Genomic DNA, 11212 nt, shown 5'->3' on the forward strand with positions numbered 1-11212 from the left:
TTATAATATATATATATAATATATATATGTGTGACGGATGAATAATACGACAATATTGACGTTATACCATTCATCCGCAAACAAATGCCGGAGAAAATGGCAATCCGTTGGGACGTTTCAAGGACTCCATTAGCTGGTTTGCCGAACGGTTGGAGAAGCTCTAATATATATATATATATATATATATATAGAAAAAATTAAAGGCCCAAAATACACGCGCATATGTGAGGCCACCTCACCAAACTACAAACAAGGAAGGAGAGCGGCCTAATACTCAATACGCAATTCGCTACATAGTGGAAAATCGGCAAACAAGCGTAGACGCACGCAAAGATAAAAAGACTACCGAGACCTATGAAATTTCCTCTCTTGGCCTCCATATTGGCGGCCTCGTTTCATTAAATCCGTAGATCTGCCTCCACCTCCCCTCACATTTCTCTTCCAATCTAAGTTCTGTAACTAGAAGATCGATTTTCCTCTTTTATCTGTGTTGATCTCTTCCCTGGTAATTTTTTTTTGTTTTCTGCATCAACTTTTGCATACTTTTCTGTCGATTTGTGATTGTTCTTGTTATTTGTTATATGAAAGTTGCTTCAAGTTTTCAATTTTCTTGTGAACTGGGGTATTGAGATTTGAGGTGTCTTTGTTCTGCTTAGGTTGCTGTAATTTCGTAGGTGATATCGGATTTATAGGGTTTGAAAAGTTAGTGCAGGTCGAAGGACTGCTTGGAGGGGATTCGTAGGTATATTTTCATTTGGCTGCCCTTGAGATCGGTTCTCCTATTTCTTATGGGCTGTCTTTGTACTCTTCTTATAAATTGATCAGCGATTTAGGATCCAGGTTTGAAGAGTTAGTGCAGGAGGGAGTGCTGGTTGGAGAGGCCTTATTTTCTTGTCCTTTAGATCGGTAACCCTGTTTCATAGTAATTGAAGGTTTAAGCCGCATCACTGTTCTCCTTTGCTACTTATGAGTTGATAATAGATTCAGGATTTAGGTTTCAAGAGTTAGTAATATCTAGTTTCCTAGGTTGGCAACCTTAAATTTCTTTCTTTTTTTTTTAATTGTGGTGTTCCTGGTGGTTAGGGGAAATTTTTGTAGATTTGCTGTAATGATTAGTTTATTAATTGATACTTAGGGCACAGGATTGATCAGAAAAATAAATAAAGTTTTTTTAGAACAGGAATCATGTTTGGACGTGCTCCAAGGAAGAGTAACAATACCAGGTACTATGAGGTCCTTGGGGTCACAAAAAATGCAGGTCAGGATGAATTGAAGAAGGCATACAAGAAGGCTGCCATAAAGAACCACCCAGACAAGGGCGGTGACCCTGAAAAGGTTTCTGTTTTACTCATTAACTCGTTCTTGTTACCTCTGTTGATGCTAAAGTGAAACACTTGGATTTCTTGCGTTTAGTTTTATTGAAACGTCTGTTAATTTGTTTTGAATGAGTCTAATTTATTTAGAAGCTGTTTCCTGACTGCTTATAATTGTAATTTTGAATAGTTCAAGGAGTTGGCTCAGGCATATGAAGTGCTCAGTGATCCTGAGAAGAGGGATATCTATGATCAGTATGGGGAAGATGCTCTTAAAGAGGGAATGGGAGGTGGTGCTGGTGCTCACAATCCTTTTGATATATTTGAACAGTTTTTCGGCGGTGGTGGTTTTGGTGGTGAGAGCAATGTCTTTTGACTGAATAATTTCTTGCATGAATAATTTTGGTTAGTTTGGAGTCTTTTTTTATTATGAAAGGACTTGTGATCCATTGGTTAAAAGAGATGGTTGTATCTGTAAGGTCTTGGGTTTGAGCTACATATTTGTGATTTAAGTTTAATGCTATATTTTCTTTTTCAGGTGGGAGCTCGAGAGGGCGTAGGCAGAAGCATGGTGAGGATGTTGTTCATACCCTCAAGGTTTCTTTGGAGGACCTTTATAATGGAACATCTAAGAAGCTATCACTTTCAAGAAATAGGCTATGTCCAAAATGTAAAGGGTATGTCTTCTATCCAATTATACAAATAAGTGAAAATATTGTAGTGAGGTTGAAAGAAGTTTATTATGATGTACAATTCTTATTTAAATTTATTTTGATTTTGTGATTCACTGCAAGAGGTTGTACCCTAGTGTATGCTTTTTGCTGATGATATTTTTCTTGTTGATAAAACTAGAGAGAAAGTTGAATGTAAATTGGAATTATAGAGGCCAACCTTAGATTCTAAAGGTTTTTGTTTGAGTAGACCTAAAACCGAATATATTGAGTGTAATTTTAGTATTAATAGATATAGTGGGGGATTGTGACTTTGGGCGATCAAGTCATTAATAAGAGTACACATTTTAGATATCTTGGGTCTATTGTTCAGAGTGATGGTGAAATAGATGAGGAAATTATTAGTAGAATTCAAGTTGGATGGTTGAAGTGCAGGGCTTGTTATGTGAGAGAAAAGGCTCCCTCAAACTTAAGGGAAAATTTTATAAGATGGTGGTGAGACCTGGAATGCTTTATGGTGCATAATGTTGGCCATTAAAAGAGAAGCATAATATTAAGGTAAGTGTTGCAGAGATGAGGATGCTCAAGTGGATGAGTGACTTTACTCTTAGAGACAAGATACGAAATGAGCATATATATGAAAGGTTGGAGTAGCTGTAGTGGAAGATAAAATTAGAGAGAGTCGTCTTAGATGGTTTGGTCACATAAAATGACGGCCTTCTGATGACCGATTAAGAGAGTAGATGTATTAGGTTTGGCTTATGTTAAGAAATGTAGAGGTAGACTTACAAAATACTTGGTTAAAAAATATTAGAAATGACCTTTCTTTTTTAAATTTAAATGAGAATCTGCTCTTAATCGGGTACAATGGAGAAAAAGTATTCTTGTGGCCGACCCCACGTAGTGGGATAAAGGCTTGATGTCGCTATTGTTGCTATTCACTTTCAGAATATTGGATAATATATTATAACATTAAAAAGTTATTATACATTACAATGTCAATAAATGACTCGACACGAGAACTTGCCTCAAAAAATTTGGGTATGAGTTGATCCAATTATTATTCTGGTCAGGTTTGGGTCTGAATTTTTGACCTAATTATTATTTGAGTTGACTTTATGTTGACCCATTTAACTCAAAATCAACTTGAAATTGACCTGATTACTATTTAGGTTTGGGGTTTGAATAGCTAGAAACACATTGTTACAATAGACATGTTATATTTGGATTAAGTGGGTTGTGTTAATCCAAAAAATTTTATGATCCATATTATAAACAAATTAGACAATTTGATTTAGGTCAAGTTCTAGTCAAAGATTTCAAATAAGGGTTGGGGCCCATTCAAGTAGATTTTGGTTGGGCCAACTTCAGGCTAAACTCGAATCCAACCCGCCAACTCGAATTTACATCCCTATCGTGCTTTATTTTCTCTTGAAATTTTATTTTTTCTAGCATTTGTTATAAGGCTTTAGCCTAGCCCTCATCTTTGTAAATGTGTTTTTGTGCATATATTATGCCATTGAGAATGGATTGTTATATGTAGTTTTTAAAATCCTTTATAGCTAGGGCTGTCTGAGCATTAGGTCAGATTGATTGTGGATGCCACGTTAATCTCACTAGACATGCCCTATTTTTTATAGTTGAGATTACTATGAAAGTTTGTCTTCATGTTGAATCAAATCAATGCCAACTCTTTGAGTAGTTGACTAAGAATATTGAATGCCTATATGGAGTTTCTCTGTCTATGACTGTGATGGACCAGCTGATTTGAATGTGAGGGAATTAAGAAGTTCCTTAATCAAAAGGGAATTGTTTAGGAAGGTTCTTAATCAAACGGAATTAATTAGAAGATGCTTTCGAATTGAAGATAGCATATTTGGGGACTGATTTAGAGGGAATTAATTAGGAAATATTTTTTAATTAAAGAGGGATGATTTGAGAGCTGATTTAGAGGGGATTAATTTGGAGATGTTGCCTAATTGAAGAGGGTAGATTTAGAGGCTGATTTGGAGGGGAAATATTTACGGAAATAGGGAAGATTTGGGAGGGAATTGGCGAAGGGCTGTTTGGGTATTTGTTGTTTATTGTTTTCTTTAAGTAGGAGATTTTCCTAGTGTTAGTGGTATGTCTTGTTTGCTGAAATTATAGTATTTTTAGAGTTCTTTGGGCTCTAGTGGCGTCTAGAGATTTGGCAGAGCCGAATCTTCCTCTCCAATTGAAGATCCAATTGTATCTTTTCTTTCCTTTCATATATAATCCAATCAAAAGTGTTCTTGAGTGTTATTTTTCTTCGTTTAGCTGTTATCAATTTCTGTTTTGCTGAAATTGTAAATTCAACCAAGGAAATTTACAAGCTCTGCATCGCCTTCCTATCAGACTGAAACAAAAAGTACAATTTCTAGCTTTCTTTGTGTTTACATTATGATTACGTGGTGTCTCTTACATCTTTGATAAATACTACATAAGATTTGTCTCCAATGGATAATCTTTGGTAGACAGTTTTTATTGGGTGTACGCCTCTGAAGGTATGGAGGACAATTTTCATTGGGTTGAATGAAGGCTTGCCTTGGAGTGTATGGGCATAGGGGAGCTTGATCACAAGAATCTCCTTTGAGCAAAATGAAAGTTTACCCTTGTGATATAATGGTGCCTAGCAAAAGGACTACTGCTCAATTCCAACCAGCAGCGAAAGCCTTGAGGGTGTTTGAACTCTTGCCTTCTCCTTGGGGGAGGAATATGGCCTCCTACTCATTGGCAGTTTTGGGATAACAAGCTAAAATACATATGAAGTTGTTTTGCCGCTCAGTTTTTGAATGAAGCTACGAGTGAAGAGTGAAACCAACATGTTAGAATTTTAGTTTATATGCTTTATTTTTCAAGTTTGTTCGCAATACACTTCTATGCTTCATTCCTTGAGTTTCTCTGCTGCTATATTTGACTCTATGATATCTATCCATAGTGATAGCCTTTTCATCAAAATATTAGGTTGGCCTGAGTAATTCTTATCCCCTGTTAACTTAACAAAAATTTATGAATTTAAATGAATTGAGCCCATTTTTTAAGGAAACTCTAGAGAAAGACTAACCAGAGTAGATTATTCAAACATTGTGAAGATGCTCAAACCTTAACATTTTCCTTGTTTGATTTTTAGATAGTGTGCTTCAACATGTTTGGTCATTCTTCAAGGGACTTTACCAACATAACTTGCCTTGTAATTATTGTCAAACATATTATGACCTGAACATTTCTTCTTGTGGTGGGACTTTTTGAGAAATAGTTAGGTTTCTCTTATTTAGATATGATTGTTACCCAACACAAATGCATCTGGAATAAGGCACGTCACATTTATCAATCCCTTTGCAAACCCTTATTGGCAATTTTTCACATTTATCAATTCCTTTGCAAGCCTTGGCAATTTTTGAAACGATTGAACTTAATTTGCATCCATGCTTATTAATGTCAAGCTACCATGAAGTTGTCAAGTTTCGGAAGCTTGAAGAGAGGTGAGGCTACCATGTTTTTCAAGTCAAGTATGAACACATGAATGAGTAATGAAATTTGATGATGTATTTTTTACAGAGTTTTTTATTTGCTATTTTTCACTATATTTACGACCCAGTCTTAGGCCTATCTAGTTTTTTTTATAAGAATTGGTCCAAAATGCATTGTGCAGAATTGCTATCACGCACAAGCAATGGAACATAGGTTCTTATTGCAGATGGTGGCTATCAATTTTTTATTTTTAAAATGCATATTTATGATAATCATTAATATGCAGAAGTTTTAGTGATAATCAATATAATTTGCAAGTAGTAATCACAACGAAATACCATTTAAGGGAAAAAGTGAAACATTTACTAAAATAATAATAAAAAATTTGGCTACAAGGAGTAATGAAGATAGTAAACTAGAACAATTTGATCACATATTTACAAAAAAAAAAGGAGACAGTAAGATGAAAATGAAATCAAACAGCATAACAATGACTTTGCTGCCATGAGGACAGAAAACATAAATAAAACTTCTAAGAAGACCAAATAAAAAATGTGCTAAATTCCAATGACAAACTCCGTAGTCATCATCAATAAGGTCAACAATTGTTGAAATAGTGAAGATGAACAAAGTATTTAGTCTCGTCCTTACAATTGGTTGCACCAGTTGCACTTCTAGATTGGTTGAGTTCATCCTAGTTTTCAATCTAGGTGACCACAGCATCAATAAGTTTGTTAAAGGATGGAGTTCCCAAGTCTTGTGCTTTCTTTCTCTGCACGCTTAATGTATTTTGACTTGACTAAGAATCATGCAAAAGTTCTTTGACTCTTGGCAATCAAATAAAAATAGATGCAATATTTTAGGCTCTTGGACTTATTTATCCTCAATGAATTTTCCATTCATATGATTTAGAAAAAGCATATGATAAAGTTTCAAGAGAAGTGCTATGGAGAGTTCTTGAAAAGAAAGGAGTAAATAATGCTTATATTCAAATCATTAAAGATATGTATGCAGGAGCTATTACTTGTGTTCAAACACAAGGTGGTTTGACCAAGTATTTTCTTATTTCGGTTGGGTTACATCAAGGATCAGCCTTAAGCCCATATTTTTTTGCTTTAGTCATGGATGTTCTCACTAGACATTTGCAAGAGGATGTACCTTGGTGTATGCTTTTTGCTGATGATATTCTTCTTGTTGATAAGACTAGAGATGGAGTTGAAAGTAAACTTGAATTATGGAGGTCAACATTAGAGACTAAAGGTTTTCGCTTGAGTAGATCTAAAACGGAATATATGGAGTGTAATTTTAGTGGTAATAGACCTAGTGAGGGGATTGTGATTTTGGGCGATCAAGTCATTAATAAGAGTACATGTTTTCGATACCTTGGATCTATTGTTCAGAGTGATGGTGAAATAGATGGGGATATTATCAGTAGAATTCAAGTTGGATGGTTGAAGTGGAGGAATGTATCGAGCTTGTTGTGTGATAGAAAAGAACCCCTCAAACTTAAGGCAAATTCTATAAGATGGTAGTGAGGCCTGCATTGCTTTATGGTGCTGAATGTTGGTCATTAAAAAAGAAGCATAATACTAAGTTAAGTGTGGCAGAGATGAGGATGCTCAGATGGAAGAGTGGTTTTACCCTTAAATAGGATACGAAATGAGCATATACGTGAAAAGGTTGGAGTAGCTCTAGTAGAAGATAAGATTAGAGAGAGTCGCCTTAGATGGTTTAGTCATATAAAACGGCGGCCTTCCAATGACCCGGTTAGGAGAGTAGAGGTATTAGATTTGACTTATGTTAAGAAAGGTAGAGGCAGACCTAAAAAGACTTGGTTAGAAAATATTAGGAATGACCTTTCATTATTAGATTTAAACGAGAATTTGACCTTTAATAGGACACAGTGGAGAAAAAGGATTCATGTAGCCGACCTCACGTAGTGGGATAAAGGCTTGATGTTGTTGTTGTTGTTGTTGTACAGATACTAGAAAAAATGCTGACTCGGACATTATCTACTAGCATTCCATGACGTGAAATAGCTTACGCAAACCAACACATTTGAAAGGAAGAAGCCAGAGTGCTGATAGCCTTTCTTTTAGAAGGAATCTTGCAGCTGCAAGAGCTGCTGGTATTTTTGGGTTGGTTTTATGATGGGTTAATGGATACTCACTTTGAGTATTATAGATGTATACTTTTATGTTTCTTGAAATGTGTTATATCTCTATTTAATTTGATATTGTATCAGGAGCTTATCTTTGTATTGCATTTTATTACTTCCAATGTTTTTTTGAACGCAAATAATCCTTTCCTGTAGCATCCTTTTTAACAACAAATTTTTTGTTATTATTACTCCACTATTTGTTGCCATGCTTATACCAGGTAAGCCTGCGTTTCATCACCCATCATTATTAGCCTTAAACCATTACGCGCCTGCATCACTAAGCATATCTGTTTGCTGTTTAAATCTAGTTGTATATGAGATTCAATTGGATATGGAACTTCACTAGGTTTCTTGTACTGATGGCAATGCGGAGATTGAAATTATAATATCTTAACAAGTTTAATGAGGATTTGTGGGACTTGTTTTTCTTGAAGTTCCTGCCTTTTTTTTTTTGTTTGCTTTGGGTTTGATTTGATAATTCTGGAGGTGAGGCATGATGCGATATCCTGATGATAACCATAATCCTACTTATGCAGTTTATGTCAACTTTAATACACTTTTATTTATTTCAATTCTTGAATGCATAATTTAATAAGATATTGATTATTCTTTGGTTTTTATCTCTTTTTTTCTTGCTTTTCTTAAACTATTTCAGCAAAGGATCTAAGAGTGGGGCATCAGGGAGATGCTATGGATGCCAAGGCACTGGTATGAAAGTTATAACTAGACAGATTGGGCCAGGAATGATCCAACAAATGCAGCATGTTTGTACTGAATGCAGAGGCACAGGTATTTTGCTGTTTAACACTACGCTTGCTGTGACTTTGATCTCTCCACTAAACATATTATTTTTCAGGTGAGGTTATAAGTGATAAAGACAAATGCCCACAATGTAAAGGGAACAAAGTCACTCAGGAGAAGAAGGTATTAGAGGTGCATGTTGAGAAGGGAATGCAGCATGGTCAAAAGATTGTATTCCAAGGAGAGGCTGATGAAGCTGTGAGTCTAATTTTCTCTTTCTTTTCTTGGGCAGTTTCAGTTCTCTTTTTGGGTTTGTTCTTACATGCAATAACTTACTCAATTTTTTTTTAGAAAATATGCTATTTGAATGTCTTCTTTTCCCCTCTTGTGCGATACCAAGTGGAGTTCTAGTGAGCAAAAGCTCAATTAGGAATAAAAAAATTCAGTTTAAAATTAATTTAGGCTGTAGTTGAGTTGAAAGTGATCGATTTTTAGTTGATTAAAGCCAAGAATTTTAAATTTATATGAAACATATTTTGATATATTTATTTAAGCATTTTTTTTTATTTTTATTGGTTGCATATATATTAATGTGTATGTACGTAGCTATATATAAATTTATTTATTCAAAGATTATATATATATATATATATATATATATATATGTCAAATTAAATCTAATTATGAATATATACATGTGTATGTGTATACATTTTTGAAAACATAGAAATCTACTTTTGAGTAGATCTCGAGTTAAATCTAATTAATTTTAAGCTAGCCATCCAAGTCTAAGGCTTTGTTTGGGACATCTTTCTTTTTGCTTCTTAAAGCGGCCTTTTAGTGCAAAAATTAAATTTTTGTACTAAAAAGCCGCTTTAAAAAGCAGTAAGAAAGCCGTTTCAAACAAATCCTAAGCAAATCAGTTTTGATATGGGATATACTAAAAGTCAAGGGATTATTGAGTGAGTTTCGAGTTGCAAACAAAAATACCACAAGGGAGCCCTCCCTTCATGAATTTGGTACATCTTTGCTGCTATAACCTCCTTGGCTTGCCTGCGTGTATCAGTACATGCTGTTCTGCTAAGGGCCCTTTTATCCTAAATTTTGTAATGAGACTGCGTTTTTACCTGAACCTTTCTATTTTTCCATTGAAATCTATCTAACATCAAATATTTCAAAAGGTTTGTAAATCCATCATGTATGACATTGGTATAATTATATATTGTTGTCTGCAGCCTGATACAGTTACAGGAGACATCGTCTTTGTTTTGCAACTTAAAGAGCACCCAAAGTTCAAGCGAAAGTATGATGATCTGTATGTAGAGCATACACTCTCGCTGATCGAGTCCCTCTGCGGCTTCCAGTTTGCTTTAACACATCTTGATGGCAGACAACTTCTTATCAAATCAAACCCGGGCGAAGTTATCAAACCTGGTAAGATTTCTTGTTCTCCCAGTTATATTTCTATCTTGATAATTTGAATCAGTTCTTACGTTAATCCTCTGATCAGGTCAATCCAAAGCCATCAATGACGAGGGGATGCCTCATCACCAGAGGCCATTCATGAAGGGTCGACTGTACATCAAATTCAATGTGGAATTTCCTGATTCAGGAGTTCTTTCTCCTGATCAGTGCAGGCATCTGGAGGCAATTCTTCCGCCCAGAACAAGCACGCGGATGACTGACATGGAGCTCGATGAATGCGAGGAAACCACCATTTATGATGTCAATATTGAAGATGAGATGAGACGAAAGCAGCAGCAGCAGCAGCAAGAGGCGTATGAGGAGGATGAGGAGGCCGGGCCGCGGGTACAGTGTGCCCAGCAATAAGGTTGGTCTTTTGAGATGTACTGTAATAACTTTTACTGGTTGCAGCAGTGGATATAAGTGTTTTATCTTGTTCTGTTTTATGAGTATATTTGATATAAGGTCTATTAGAATCATTCAGTATTATCTATAACGACGGACGGTGAAGAGTCTCCTTATGCAAATGCTTCCTTGGTTCATGTTTTGTGTTTTTTTTTTGGTTTATATGGTACAATTGTAGTTTGTGTGCTGGATGGTTCATTTTGTAACTTTTTGTCTATACCTTCAAATTTTTTGATTGTGTTCCTTCTGCGTTGTTAGGCTTGTGTTCTTTATTAGAAACATTAGTTGAAAGTTTTTTTTTATTTTTTTTGTTTATATCTTAGATTTTGTTTCTGATAATTTTTTTATTGTTTTTTAAAACAGTTTTTATGTACAAAAATTTTTATTTCAAGAAATTTTTCTGCTGAAAAGTTGTTTTTATAAAATAGTAAGAAAGCTATTCCAAATAAAGTCTTAGGCTTCGTTTGGAACAGTTGTTTTATTGCTTCTTAAAATAACTTTCTAGTATACAAATTTAAAATTTTATATTAAAAAGTTATTTTAAGTAGTAAGAAAGTTGTCCCAAACAAAGCGTTAACGCGTTGCTTTCTTTTTTATTTTTATTTTCACGTGTTAGCATTCCCTCTGCAAATATGTTTTTTTTTTTTTAATATTCCATCAAGATATATTTGATATATAAAATGTAATATTATTTTATTTTTATTGAATATTGCATAAGATAGTGATGGTGGCAGAATGGCAATCAATGGCCGGAGGTAATAGGTTATCCTGGTGATTTATATTTAAAAAATGAAATAAATTAAAAATACTTTTAAGATTTTGAGTATTGTAGAAATAATTTTATTTGCTTTTAAAACAAAAAAAAAATTGTCTAAAAATAAATTAAAATATTTAAAAAAATGAAAACAAAAGATATAAATAAAAAATGACAACAATCTCAGGAGTTAATGAAAGGAGGTTATATG

At 34.5% G+C, this 11212-nt stretch overlaps 1 protein-coding gene across 2 annotated transcripts; it reads left to right on the plus strand.

The window, feature by feature from the left end:
• Positions 1 to 317: 317 nt before the first annotated feature.
• LOC110111171 (chaperone protein dnaJ A6) lies at positions 318 to 10489 on the plus strand. Of its 2 annotated transcripts, none has more exons than XM_020842931.2 (8): positions 318 to 505; positions 1176 to 1335; positions 1504 to 1669; positions 1852 to 1990; positions 8293 to 8426; positions 8494 to 8636; positions 9614 to 9812; positions 9889 to 10489. In XM_020842931.2, the coding sequence occupies exons 2-8, from the start codon at positions 1186 to 1188 to the stop codon at positions 10206 to 10208; spliced, it is 1251 nt and encodes a 416-aa protein (XP_020698590.1). In that variant the 5' UTR covers positions 318 to 505; positions 1176 to 1185; the 3' UTR covers positions 10209 to 10489. The 2 variants fall into 2 exon arrangements, with proteins under 2 accessions (XP_020698590.1, XP_020698589.1); XM_020842930.2 differs by having other exon boundaries at positions 319 to 505; positions 1181 to 1335.
• The last annotated feature ends 723 nt before the right edge of the window (positions 10490 to 11212 follow it).

Source organism: Dendrobium catenatum, unplaced genomic scaffold (assembly GCF_001605985.2).
Source record: "Dendrobium catenatum unplaced genomic scaffold, ASM160598v2 fragScaff_scaffold_1557, whole genome shotgun sequence".
Taxonomy (NCBI): domain Eukaryota; kingdom Viridiplantae; phylum Streptophyta; class Magnoliopsida; order Asparagales; family Orchidaceae; genus Dendrobium; species Dendrobium catenatum.

What these genes read in the sequence shown, in the direction of transcription:
- LOC110111171 (XM_020842931.2), top strand. Translation starts at nt 1,186, where the DNA reads ATGTTTGGACGTGCTCCAAGGAAGAGTAACAATACCAGGTACTATGAG. An exon ending in CTATGTCCAAAATGTAAAGG is followed by an intron (nt 1,991 to 8,292) that starts GTATGTCTTCTA and finishes AAACTATTTCAG; the next exon opens with CAAAGGATCTAAGAGTGGGG. An exon ending in GGGCGAAGTTATCAAACCTG is followed by an intron (nt 9,813 to 9,888) that starts GTAAGATTTCTT and finishes TCCTCTGATCAG; the next exon opens with GTCAATCCAAAGCCATCAAT.